At 37.9% G+C, this 12,889-nt stretch overlaps 3 protein-coding genes across 7 annotated transcripts; all 3 read right to left on the reverse strand.

Moving 5' to 3' along the window:
• Positions 1 to 508: 508 nt before the first annotated feature.
• LOC111480659 (universal stress protein PHOS32-like) lies at positions 509 to 6,397 on the reverse strand. Its single transcript, XM_023125816.1, has 3 exons — positions 5,525 to 6,397; positions 891 to 929; positions 509 to 810 (listed from the first exon to the last, which is right to left on the reverse strand). The coding sequence occupies exons 1-2, from the start codon at positions 6,294 to 6,296 to the stop codon at positions 922 to 924; spliced, it is 780 nt and encodes a 259-aa protein (XP_022981584.1). The 5' UTR covers positions 6,297 to 6,397; the 3' UTR covers positions 509 to 810; positions 891 to 921.
• LOC111480662 (universal stress protein PHOS32-like) lies at positions 509 to 10,138 on the reverse strand. 4 transcript variants are annotated; one of them, XM_023125818.1, is made up of 3 exons: positions 9,271 to 10,138; positions 891 to 929; positions 509 to 810 (listed from the first exon to the last, which is right to left on the reverse strand). In XM_023125818.1, the coding sequence occupies exon 1, from the start codon at positions 10,037 to 10,039 to the stop codon at positions 9,272 to 9,274; it is 768 nt and encodes a 255-aa protein (XP_022981586.1). In that variant the 5' UTR covers positions 10,040 to 10,138; the 3' UTR covers positions 509 to 810; positions 891 to 929; position 9,271. The 4 variants fall into 4 exon arrangements, with proteins under 4 accessions (XP_022981586.1, XP_022981587.1, XP_022981589.1 ...); XM_023125819.1 differs by lacking the exons at positions 509 to 810; positions 891 to 929 and adding an exon at positions 7,972 to 8,190; XM_023125821.1 differs by lacking the exons at positions 509 to 810; positions 891 to 929 and adding an exon at positions 7,972 to 8,194.
• Positions 10,139 to 11,526: 1,388 nt separating this feature from the next.
• Positions 11,527 to 12,685, reverse strand: LOC111480657. Of its 2 annotated transcripts, XM_023125814.1 has the most exons (3): positions 12,259 to 12,685; positions 11,827 to 12,120; positions 11,527 to 11,722 (listed from the first exon to the last, which is right to left on the reverse strand). In XM_023125814.1, exons 1-3 carry the CDS (start codon positions 12,529 to 12,531, stop codon positions 11,678 to 11,680), a joined length of 612 nt encoding a protein of 203 aa, XP_022981582.1. In that variant the 5' UTR covers positions 12,532 to 12,685; the 3' UTR covers positions 11,527 to 11,677. The 2 variants fall into 2 exon arrangements, with proteins under 2 accessions (XP_022981582.1, XP_022981581.1); XM_023125813.1 differs by having other exon boundaries at positions 11,527 to 12,120.
• Positions 12,686 to 12,889: the final 204 nt, after the last annotated feature.

A 12,889-nucleotide genomic window follows, 5' to 3' on the forward strand; every position in this document is an offset into this window, starting at 1 on the left:
CTTATGAACCTAAATATGGAAATCGGGTTCGACATCGAAAAAAACCATATGATTTCATAATTCTTCGTATTCTATTTTCAATAGTTCCTGGGCTCCTCAGTTCAAGGTAATGTCCTATGCTTGCTTTTTACATACAACCACTTACACAAATAAGTCACCATTATTGATCACAGTAATATGCAACATAGATAGACAAATCATTATCATCATCTCACAACAACAAGTGGCTGAAAAAGAAGATAAAAAGAGAGAAAAGTACGAACACAAATGCAGTCGTTCTTACCTCATATATTCTCAATCAAAAAACTAGATTGAAGTATGTACTACAATAACACTAAGAGTTTTCCCGACGCTCGTACCTAACAACAATACAATTACCTATCCATCCATCATCGAAAACTAGATAGAGTGGTTTATGGGAGTAATTTTAAGAAGGGGGATGATAAAAGCATTGAATGAAGGGCTAAGGGGAGATTTTTGGCATTGGAGAACAAAGGAAGTGGGGGTATATTTCACAATTCAACCACTGATGAGAAAAAGAAGCAACATATCAAATTTGTTCCAAGATTTCAGGAGATAATTAAACGTGGCAAAAGAGCGACAAAATGTTAATTGATGATATCAAAACAATAAAACAATTTGAAAAGGGGCAGACATCAACTTCAAATCATTCACACATATTACTTTCTTATTCACCGGTTTCTTCATCTCGGATAACAGGGGATAGGGGCTCTGTTATTCAGACTCAAAACCCATAATCCACTTTGCTTCTCACCTAATCACCATGACACCCCAGCTTTTCAACACAAACTACATCACGAAATGCAACGAAAATCAAACAAGGATATACACAGATTTTAGTTGCATAGATATATAAACGCAATACTTACTTGCATCAGTCTCTGACGTGGATATTACCAGCTAAACACCTGTGGAAGCCAACAAGGACAACATACAGGGACAACATGCTGTCACTTCTTGATATCATTTTACAAAGTCAAACAGAACACAACAAAGCTCGGATATTGTAGTCTAGTAGACTACAAAGAACAAATATAATCTACATAAATTAGTTTGGATATCAGATCAATATAATCCATACATTTGTTAGTCTATATCCCTATAGAAAAACTTGGCTTCTTTCAATAAGAGAGACACTTTTCACCCTTCCCCCAAAAATGTCTGAGGTTAAGGCAAGCCTAAGAATAAAATGGGAAACAGAAGAACCTTGCACCCCACAAGTTTGCACACCAAGCAAGGTCACAATTTCACCTAACATATATTCTCTTGTTTATAAGAAATCAAGCGTCCCAGGAGAAAAATCAAAGAATGTATGAGTATATATATATATATATATATATATAGAAAACAGTCCAACACGGGAGTGTCCAAAGACCTACAGGAAGGGACTCCAACCTAAAAGGATAAGACAAAGTTGATAGTTATAAAAAGCTTTATTAACCAAGGCCCACAGCGAGGTATTGAACCTAACAACCTCCCATAACTCCACGTGCCTCTAAAAAGCCTACCATTCCTCTCAAGCCGAATCTCCAAGAAAAAATGGCAAATAAGCATGCCAGCCAAAGAAGGCCGCATTCTCCCTTGGGGAGACAGCAAAATCTCCTCCATCCAAGCCTTACAATCCTTGTTCCATGCTCTAACAAGACTCCAAAAGCATCCTCGAATGAGGACTATATTGACTAAGCATAAAGTACAACCCAAAGGATATAATAAAGGTTCTTAGATGCAACTTTGCAATGGGAGCACCTTAGCAGCCCCCTAAGGAATGGTGAATCTCTGCACTCAGTCTAAGGTGTTCACCCTTCTATTCAAGACTTGTCTGGCAAACAACATAACCTTCTTGGAGAACTAAATCTTTCCGAGAGAAGAAAACAAAAGGGTGATGGGAGAGGTGAGGCAGTTCGCAGAAGACATAAGCGAATTAGAAGGGAAGCCCTAGGAAGGAGGAGAACAATGAAAATATTCACGACCCTGAGGAATGAAGGAGTCCCTTAAAAGCAAGACCAAAGAGGCAGCATCCTATGACACTCCCTATTACATATATTTAATCCCGAGATATGTGAATCCTATCTTGATTGGCCAAAAAATCCTCCCTCCTAGATTAGAAGAAGACGTTGTTGTCACTATACTGCAAGCAAGTAGCGTATATCCTCCTTTAACCAAATCAGAGAACTGAACAAACTCTCACAGGTTCAGAAAAATAAAAATGACTGAAAAAAAATACTCAGTGAGCAACTTTCACACTTTAAAACACATTTTCCTTCCAAAGTATTTATTAAGAACATGAAAAAAACAAGCAAATTAAGGATCACAAAATTCTCGATCAAAACATGCATGGTTATTCATTGATAATGCCATGAATCAATCAGGAGTACATAACAATCACTTAAAAAGTGTGGAACTCATGTAAGTGAATAACACACACTACCTTATATTTCGAAAGAATGGTAGTTACATAATTTGATAGTAAAAGAATGTAATTAATAGCTGAAAATTTTTGCCTCGAGTAATAATAACTAACAGAGTACAAGAACTGTTGGCTGTTCTTTGTCACAAATGGTAAAGCTAAATATTGAAATTCCCCATTTATTTCTCTGTTTTCCTCTGCTATTTTATAGAACCCACGCACCATGAATGTAAAGCCTAACTTTGCTGCCTACAACTTACTCTCGGTCCTAAATTATTATATTTTAAAAGTCACAAAATGTTGGATTTAAAAGCCTATGCTACCTCTTTCTTTCAAAATGAATTAATACAATTGAGCCAATGTGTCAAAGATCGCAATCAAACTTCATCCACAACAGTGCTTCTCTAAATTTAGCTTAAACCAATACAAATGTTTAAATTGACCAGAAGGAATTAAAGATAAACAAAATATATACATAACACACACGTATATCTACACCTATGCATTAGAATGCAATAAATAAATATTCAACTAAAATTTTATCCTATCTAAATTTCAAATAAATTTCCTGCCAAACGATAATTTCTTTTCTTTTACAAAGGGCGACAAAATGTAATTTCTTTTCAAACCTATCTTTGATAGGTTATTTCAAACAAATTTCAAGTCGTTCAAGATTATTTTTAAACAATGGGTAATATATACGCCATACTAACCAAAATAAAATAAAATAAATCCATTACAAAAGAAATATATAATAAAATAAACTTATATATGTTCAGTCATCAAGAGGGACTTGAGACTCCAAACAATCAATTCATAATTCATAAAGCCAATTTTCCTTTTGAAAGTAAATAAAAAGAATTAAAATATCAAAATAGTAAACTTTTTTGTGGTGCATTAAGAACACAGGGATAGGAAGAATAAAAACATAAAGATCGCTCCCAATATTTTAACATGCAAGGGAATGATAAATTTCCATCTTCGGCAGAAACAGGGCGTACTCGCACATCCATTCACGATAACAGGCACTTGAATCAATAAACTAGCATTTATACTACAACAATAAATACAGGCAGTCTCTAGAACAAAATTTGGCTGTGCACCATAACCATGAGCTCCTACTTACTATCAAACCATGCTTATATTTCTTTGATCAAATATTAATGGATTCACTTATTAAAATGCAATATAATAAACCAACAAATTTTCTCCTAAAAAGGTAAAAAGTTTATGTCGGCGAGTTCTATTATTTTCTCTATAGTATCTTTCAAGTCTCAACTCCCCCAAATACCATGTAAATAGTTTGGTGGCTTCTTATATCAGGCTGTTGTATGTCCCTTCCATATTCTTTCAAATTATTTTAAGAAAGTTGGATCCTCGTGGAAAAGAAAAAAGTACCATGTTAATGCAAGAGTAATTGCATACATAACTTTAGTTAGAAAAGGATTTAGATAATTTACACCATGATTAGGCAACTATAATAATATGCTCCCATAAAAGAGGAAAAGATCAACCCCCACAAAGAACTTATCAAATCTTTCTAATCAAAAGGTTCAAAGATCAGCTCTAATAAACTTCACAAAGAGATTTAGATTTTTCTTTGAAAGGATGACAGCTGAAGCCAGTTAAAGAAAGCTATTCATAATCATTGAAAGAACAAAATGCTTATCAAAAGAGAGATGGCCCAACATTCTTCATTATATTTGCAAATTAAGCACCAATTACGGGGAAAGACGACTGTATCCAAAATCCAACATGAAAACGTTTACTTTCTTAGGGCTATAAACATTCCGAGTCCATTTGCGAAGGTATGGATCAGGATACAAAAATGCTTGGGAATATCTAGCAAAAAGCACTTACAACTGAAATCATCTGAGAGGAAGAAGGTAGCACCTACTAATGAGTAATGAGGTCTGTAAGTGATATCCATTTGGCAGTCTCATGATTGTTGAAGCTCCTTTTGAAGGCTAAATCACAAGGAGACGACTTAAATTTCCACACAAGATTGATAAGATACTTTTTACTGTTTGAGTATCCTTGCAATTGTCAATCCAAAGATCCTCCTAGAATTTGATGTTTTCGATATTGCCTCACTACCAACTTATTCAGTCTACAAGAAGATTCTTCATTTAAAATATGTCCTTCCACAAACCTTTAGAATGTTTGACAAGGAAAAGCCTAGACCGCTAATCTCCTCATAAACTTTGTATTTAGAAGTCACCGCTTTCCTCCAAACAGCATTTTTCGCACAGGAGAATCCACAAAGTGATTTATAAGATGATATTGAATCTTGTATTACCTATTCTAAGACCCCTAAGAAAATTTATTGTCTTACTTTTTTCCAGTTGACTAAATACGCACCTTCTTCCTTCATGTTACAATCCCAATTTAAATATCTTATAAGCTTCTCAATACTATAGACGCCTTTTTTAGACATGAGAGAAACAGACATTTAGCAAGTTGGAACTTGGGAGGGTGAGGAAAAGAAAGAATAATACTTGAAAGAGTTAATGTATCTTCTTTAGAAAGGACTGAGCTCTTCCAATCCATCCTCTCCATCTAGGGACAAGATCTTTAGCTTCAAGGGTAGAACACAAGAAACTCTAGCCAACATCATAAAGATCTTTTTTTAAGATCAAATTTCAACTTCAAGTAATGTCTTCTGAATATCAAACACACAGCATGTACATTTGGGGAATCAGCCGTGTTCCCAATGTGGCAGGCAAAGGAACTTTGCGAAAACATCAGTCACTCGAGACAAGAAGAACTTTGAACTGTCATTATCAGAATTTAAGCACCCATGGAACATTAAAAGAAGAATTTAAGAGGCATCTCATACTAATTTTACTCGGAAATGACATTTTTCTAATATCCCGAAGGTCATGATCACCAAATCCTAGTTTCCCATATATTGAGAGTAAATCCGCAACCGCAATGCTCTCTTAATAGAAGTTACGAGATGTACTAAGCATAAATTCAAAAGTACTCAGGAAATTATAATAACATTGCGATAATCGCTTCTAGTTTTAGAAATCAAGCAAAGACCATCATCAGTAACAAGGTAAAAACCAATCTCAGGGAAAAGAGATGCCTGACCTTTCGGCTCCACTTCCTCTGCTGCAGATTTTTTCTGGGCGTCATCGTCCTTTTTCGCTACAGCTACAGAACCGCTACCGATCCCAACATCTTTCTCGTCAGGAAAACGCACCACCACTACAGGACAAGCGCAATGATGCACACAATAATCGCTAACGCTCCCGAGCCCACTGTCATTTCCACGCTTCGCAGCACCAAAACCCCGACTGCCCATGATCAGGGCATTCAGCCCCAATCTCTCCACTTCCAAACAAAGTCTCTCTCTCATATCATGATCCTTCACTATGTGAATCTTGTACGGAATCTGAACATCTTTCAAAGGCTTAGCTAAATCAGCAGCTTTGGAGGCAGTAAATGCATCGAAATCGTCCTCCATTTTACGTTTTGAGCGCTCGGTGCGGTTCTGCCGATGACTGTTTTCAGAATTCGCAGCATCCTGATCGTCGGGATTATCACCGGGGATATCGAGAGTAATGTCAATAGAGCCCCAATCGGCGCCGAAGAGGACGGAAGTAGGGCTAACATGGAGGAGAATGACAGCATCACCAGGGCGAATGTAGTGTTGAACAGCCCAATGAACAGCATAAGCACTCTCCTCGGAAAGGTCAACAGCCACCCCAATCTTACGGCGGGCACCAGCGGTGGGGGTGGGGGTGGCGACGGGAGTAGAGGTGGAGTGATGGCGAGGGGAGGCAGGATGGTGAATTTTGATGTTGGGTAGTTGCGGGTCAGGTTCTAAGGAGGGATTTCGAAGATGGTTCAGCGAATCCATGGAGAAATCAAATTTTGGTATAGAGAAATTCTGAGAAATGGAAGAACAGCAGAAATTATGGAAGAACAGGTCAGAAGAATGGAGGAGTAAAATAGAAGAAATGGAAGATTTGAGAGAATGTTTAGGGGAGAAATTTGTTTTAATGGGCTGTTCTTAATGGGCTTAATCAAGGGCCTCTCCTAATTTATGGGCCCATGTTTTTTTAGAGTCTAAAAATTAAGATAATATATCGTGGGACAAATAGTTCGTTAAAATAAAACGAAAAAATTGATAATTTCCCTCACCACACACACACACACATTTTTTTTTTCATGTTATTTTTAAAATGGCACTTAATTTTAGGGTTTTTTTTTTCATGAAATAGTTGATTTTTTAGGTATATATTACATTAAAAATAATTAATTTTTACTCAACCGAGTAAGGACACTATTAAGTCAACCAACTCAAAACCTCAATAATACAATGGGCCTATATGAAAATCTCTTCCCGATCATGGAGGACGCTTACTATGAGATCCCACATCGGTTGGAGAGAAGAACGAAGAGCATTCATTATAAGAGTGTGGAAAATTTTCCTTAACAAACGCATTTTAAAACTGTGAGGATGATACGTAACGAGCCAACATAGACAATACTTACTAACGATGGGCTTGAGTTGTTACACTTATGATCAATAAAGTAAGCCGAAGTTGACAAGGTAAGGGCTCAGAGATGGATTGCCAAAAGCTCTACTAAAGATGCGTGAATAAACCTCATCGGCAACCCGAGAATTCTTCTCGAACTATTGAGGTGAATAACTAATGACGTGTCAAAATGTGCTAGAAAAAAGCAAGTCAAAAGGGAGAGCTACAAATTCTTCCCTTCATATTGGAAAGAAATTCATAATTACTCACAAAAACTTGAGCTCTAAGGAAAGCATCAAAACAGCTAAGTCAAAAGAGTAATATCCTCCAAACTTTGTTCCTAATCCATTACCTACCTTTATTGCTTGATTTAGAGACCGTTTCCGACAGAAAAACAAATGAATACAAAGATTTTCAGAAACTGCTCTTAAGTCTAGTCTCACAAAAATGGCAGAGGGAATTCTAAATGATAGAAGAAATAGTTTAGTTCTAGTAAGGATCAAATCCCAACCCCACATCGATGGGAGAAGGGAACAAGTGTCACCGAAGACGCTGAGTCCCTAAAGGGTGTGAGATCTCGCATTGGTTGGAGAGGGAAACGAACCATTCTTTATAAAGGGTGTGAAAACCTCTCCCTAGCAAACGTGTTTTAAAAATCTTGAGGAAAAGCTAAAAAAGGACCGTATCTAACTAGTGGTGGGCTTGGATGGTTCCCAACCTATAAAAGTGTAAGGTTATGCCCCTAAGGGAGGATGAGCAACAAACAACAAAGTACACCCTTGTCACCCACAAAGTTATGCTAACCTACCAGCCAATTCACAATTGATACCAACCACCGGGTATTTCTCCCACAATTCATTCTAAACCAAAAATGAAATCAACCATGTGAACAATCATATCTAGCAAAAGAGTCCTCCCTCCAAGGTCGAAAGACCCATCGTCGTAGGAAATCATTGAAACATCATATACACATAGCAATCGGAACTTGAATACAAATATCATAATATGCATCGAGTATAATTCACTAAAAATGTAAAAATTTGCTTCTATAGATAAAGAAAAACTTGCATTCATACTACATAGATGATAGAACAAAACATGACTTAACAGCAGTAACTGTGACCCCTGCTTCCGAAATATGGTAATCGAGATCTACTAGTTTATTACATGTATAATAAACAAGTTAAAAGTTACATTCCACCTAAAATATGACAGTAGAAGCTCTTACCTAGGTTGCCAAGTTATGTTCTTTTCAATATTAAGTCCTTCCATCTTCCTTCCCCAAATTGGATGTAGAGAGATTAGAAAAAGAAAAAAAACAACCAAAACAAAAACATTCATATTATGTCAGTAAATGAATCCATGTTTCTGTATGAATATTTCTCCCTAGCAAACGAAACATTCTTTATAAGGGTATGAAAATCTCTCCCTAGCAAACGCGTTTTAAAATCGTGAGGCTGACAGCAATACGTCACGGATCAAAGTGGATAATATATCCTCGTGTCTACCCCCCTTCAAAGAACCGTAAGAAGGCTGGCACATCGTCCGGTGTCCGGGTCTGATACCAATTGTAACAGCCCAGATTCACCGCTAGCAGATATTGTCCTCTTTGAATTTTTCCTTTCGGGCTTCCTCTCAAGGCTTTAAAACGCATCAGCTAGGGAAGGTTTCCACACCCTAATAAAGGGTGTTTTGTTCTCCTCCTCAACCAATGTGGGACATCACAAGTGGACTTGGGCTGTTTGATTGTAATGTTTTAACCAATTGAGGATGCTTGGGTTGGCAAGAGCTAAACCGGGAATTAAGGACGCCAAGGCATTAAACTAGAATACTAAGTTTAGGGTGAGTTTAGAATGACTTTTGATAATAGCATTTTCAACTGAAGAAAGAACAGTCATTTTCAGAGTTTAATCATCATTATAACATAAAGGAAACAGTATTTCATTATAAGTTTACTCGGAAAAGATTTTCTCTCAGTATCCTAATTCCTCAACAGCATTATCAGCAAATCACAGATTCCTCTGTACCGCTTCAAGATCATCATGCAACGTTGCTCTTTTGATAAGAAACGTTCATTCAAAATGCTTAGCCAATCCAGTTGAAAGTATATATAATCAACATATAATACGTTCAGCCTTCAACTACACATAACATAATTACATTAAGTTATTGAAAGCAAGAACAGAAACAAGTCCGCCATAGCCATGCCCTTCTAAACTAACATGAAAATGGAAAATACTTAGCAAATTTATAACGTTCTAAGCATATTCAACTTCACTCGAATGGAAAACTAAATTGAATCGATTCTGGAACCCATAACAATACAAGAAGCAGCAAACAGAGATATCTAACCTTAAGACTCCACCGCTTCCTCTGCCTCGGATTTCATCTCGGCGTCGTCCTCCTTCTTCAGCGCCACCACAGCGCCGCCGTCCTTCTCGTCCGGAAACCGAACCACTACCACAGGACACACACAATGATGAACACAATAATCGCTAACACTTCCAAGCCCACCGTCGTTACCGCGCTTCGCTGCACCAAAGCCCCGACTGCCCATGATTAGTGCATTGAGCCCCAATCTCTCCACTTCCAAACACAGCCTCTCTCGCATGTCATGATCCTTCACTATGTGAATCTTGTACGGAATCTGAGCATCTTTTATAGGTTTAGCAAGTTCGGCAGCTTTCGAGGCAGTGAAGGCGTCAAAATCATCCTCCAATTTACGCTTTGACCGCTCGCTGCAGTTCTGATGTTGATTGTTTTCACCATCGCCTGGAACCTCGTCATCGGGACTATCAACGGCGGTATTCAGAGAAATGTCGATGGAGCCCCAATCGGCGCCGAAGAGTACAGAGGTAGGGCTGACATGGAGAAGAATAACAGCATCACCGGGGCGAAGGTAGTGTTGGACAGCCCAGCGGACGGAAAAAGCACTCTCTTCAGAAAGGTCGACAGCGACGCCAATCTTGCGTCGGGCGCCACCAGTAGGGGTGGAATTGGCGGCGGTGGCGGTGGCGGCGGCGGAGGGGTGACGAGGGGAGGCCGGATGGTGTATTTTGATGGAGGGAAGTTGGGGGTCAGTATCTAAGGTGGGATTCCGAAGCTGGTGCTGAGGATCCATGGAAAAATTTGGAAGTGGGATTGAGAAATTCAAGAAAATGTAAGCTCGGAGATTTCGGGGGAACTGGTACGGAATGGAAAACGACAGTGAAATGGAGTGAAAGACGAGGAAAATGAGGGGAATGTTTTAGCCGAAGATGCTTTTTTTAATGGGCCATTATTCAATGGGCTTTGAAACGAACGCGAAATCTACATAATCATGGGCCTGCTCTGAACCTTGGCCCAGTTAAATTAATGACTCCTACTTTTTTTGGGAGAAAAAAATGACAGATGTCTATATATATATATATATATTAATTAATTAATGATAACATCATAAACCCGCTGCAAAATTGACATTATAAACCAATTAAAGTATGACCTTTATAACTTTGGTGGAGTTTTCAATTACTTTTAAAATGAAATAAAACTATTTGAATTATAAAAATAAACCGTTACTCAAATTATATATATTAACTTTTAAATATATTTAAGCATTCACACGTGTTTTTTTGTTTTTGTGTTTTGCTCTTCAAATTGTGTGCTTCTTCTATGGTTGAGCGGTTTCGATTTACTTTTAAATGTCTATGATTGGTTGACTTCATTCACGACTTTTAGTATGCCTATTGTTACAAGTCTATCAATAATAGCAATGTATTACTTCTATCACCGATCGGCTACATATGCCAAGACAATTACTACGGATGGGCTAACACTTAATTAGTAGTAATTTAGATTTCAATCACAATATACGTCGTTTATTGGTGATAAAATGTTATCATTGATAAACTAGCATAATAATTATACAAAGTTCGAGAGGATTGCTCTTTTTACTGTTATTTGGTTGATTCTTCCATATTTGCAAATTTCCCGAGTTGCATTAGAACTTTTTGGTGGACAAATTCAAATTGGTTAGGTGGGTGGGTGACCGTAATAGTTTAAATATGGTTCACAACCCAACTCTTTATTTTTTTGATTGAGTTGAATTAAGTTGTCCGGGTTTTCATTTTTTACTGTCTTACTAAAATATTTACTCATCCACGATATAACTCATATTTATAACTAAAATCTCATAAAACTCAAATATTATTAGCATCTACATCAAATATTTTTAATATTCATGAAAACAAGGTTTTCTGTATTGATCTAGCGGAGATAACTAGAATTCAAATATATTCCACTAAGAAAGAAAAAAAAAAATCCAACTTGAATCGTATAATTTGAGTTGGATAATATGAATTAGAGTGATGTGAATGTACATGTGAGTAACAAAAATATTTACATCAGAATTGTACAAAGAGCATTCTTAATTAGCACGGTTTGACAAACTAATCAAACTCACTAAGGTTGAAAGCTTCTACGCTACACATTTACAAGGTGATTTTTATGGAGAAAGAAAACAGAAATTAATGTGAGAATTTCACGGTACTTCCTTTTTTTTTTTCGTGTTGAGAATTGGTACATTTGTTTCTCGTTCATATCTATCGCGAACAAACTCGAAATGACGTTTTTCAAATTCATATTGAAAAATGCATGAAACGCCATTTCGAATCTTTCTGGCGCCATTTGGCAGTTAGGTCAATCAATGTGTGTGATTGAATTACGAACAGCCGAACGATCTCTGTTCAGAAATCCTTCCAGGATGGTTCTCTTCCTGTATTCATCGGAACTCATGGCCGCCGCACTGGCCTTGTCGTCCGGCGACCTGAATCCGATTTCACGGCGGTAAAAATGGAAACAGAGGATCCAAATCGAAGTGCACACAGTAGCTCCGATTTTTTCCCATAAAACCAAGCTTAGAAGACATACCAATAGAACAAACCAACAGCGGGAGGTATTTCTGAGATTAATCTGCCTGAACAAGCGATTCGAGGCAGTTGGATGAAATCGAAATGATATTTCGTTGATTTCCGAGGAGGTAGGAGACGAACTGCAGAATGAGGTGGATGAAAATGGCGCAGAAATGCGCGAAGAACAGGTAGAAGAGTTGCGGAAATTTGGATCTGATGATCTGCTGCTAATTGAAGACAGAAGTTGACGTCTCTGATTCTCCTCATTCGAATTTTCCTTTTGTTTTCGTTTCCTTTTTCTGATCTTCTTCGCCTGCAACACTCAAAGAACATCCGAAATCCGCGCTAGGAAAATCAATCGAATAATCGAAAAATGTCAACCATAGAAAAAGAAAAACAGAGAACGAAATTAGCGTTTCATTTCAAAAGCTGTCAGAATCAGCGGACAAACCAATGAAGTTCCGAATAAGACAGCCTTAAGCGCACGCGACAAAGCACCACCGCCGCCTCCCTTTTTCTGGCGACCAGAAACGTCGCCGCATCCATCAAACGGCTGCACATTGTGGAGCATCATACCGTTTCTCTCTTCCACCGCCATGAACGGAAAAACCTGTTCGTCTGCAGCGTCCATACCTCGCACCGTCCTCACAGGGCTGCTGGAAGCCGTCGATCGGAAACACGGAAAGAACTTCTTCTTCGATTTGGTTGCAGCGAAGGAGTCCATTGAATCTAAAACTCGAAAATCGAAGGTGTTTTCTGTGCAGTTTACGAGGATTCAGCAAAGCGTTTGAGAGGCTAGAAAATCTGATGGAACTGCGGAACAAGGATCCAATGAGGAAATGGGAGGAAACCTGAAGAAGCAGAACAGCTGGCGGTGTGTTCATGGAGGGGATTTGCGTGTGGCCTATGAGTTTTCGAGGGCTAGGGGCTGGCGACTATATAGGGCGCGACTCGTCTGGTTTCACCGTTAAAAGCCATTAGACTAATAATCGAAGTGTCTATTTCTCGTGGACACACAATTTTTTAAACACTAAAATAGATTATTGGCTATTGTTTTATAAAGGCTAAATTATAAATTAAAA

This window comes from Cucurbita maxima, unplaced genomic scaffold, assembly GCF_002738345.1.
Source record: "Cucurbita maxima cultivar Rimu unplaced genomic scaffold, Cmax_1.0 Cma_Scf00006, whole genome shotgun sequence".
NCBI classification, from domain to species: Eukaryota; Viridiplantae; Streptophyta; class Magnoliopsida; order Cucurbitales; family Cucurbitaceae; genus Cucurbita; species Cucurbita maxima.

Excerpts from the sequence above, each read along its gene's own strand:
- LOC111480659 (XM_023125816.1), bottom strand. The coding sequence starts at position 6,296 with ATGGATTCGCTGAACCATCTTCGAAATCCCTCCTTAGAACCTGACCCG.
- LOC111480662 (XM_023125818.1), bottom strand. The coding sequence starts at position 10,039 with ATGGATCCTCAGCACCAGCTTCGGAATCCCACCTTAGATACTGACCCC.
- LOC111480657 (XM_023125813.1), bottom strand. The coding sequence starts at position 12,531 with ATGGACTCCTTCGCTGCAACCAAATCGAAGAAGAAGTTCTTTCCGTGT. Across the intron at positions 12,121-12,258 it reads TCTTATTCGGAACTTCATTG|GCGAAGAAGATCAGAAAAAG; the intron begins GTTTGTCCGCTG and ends TGAGTGTTGCAG.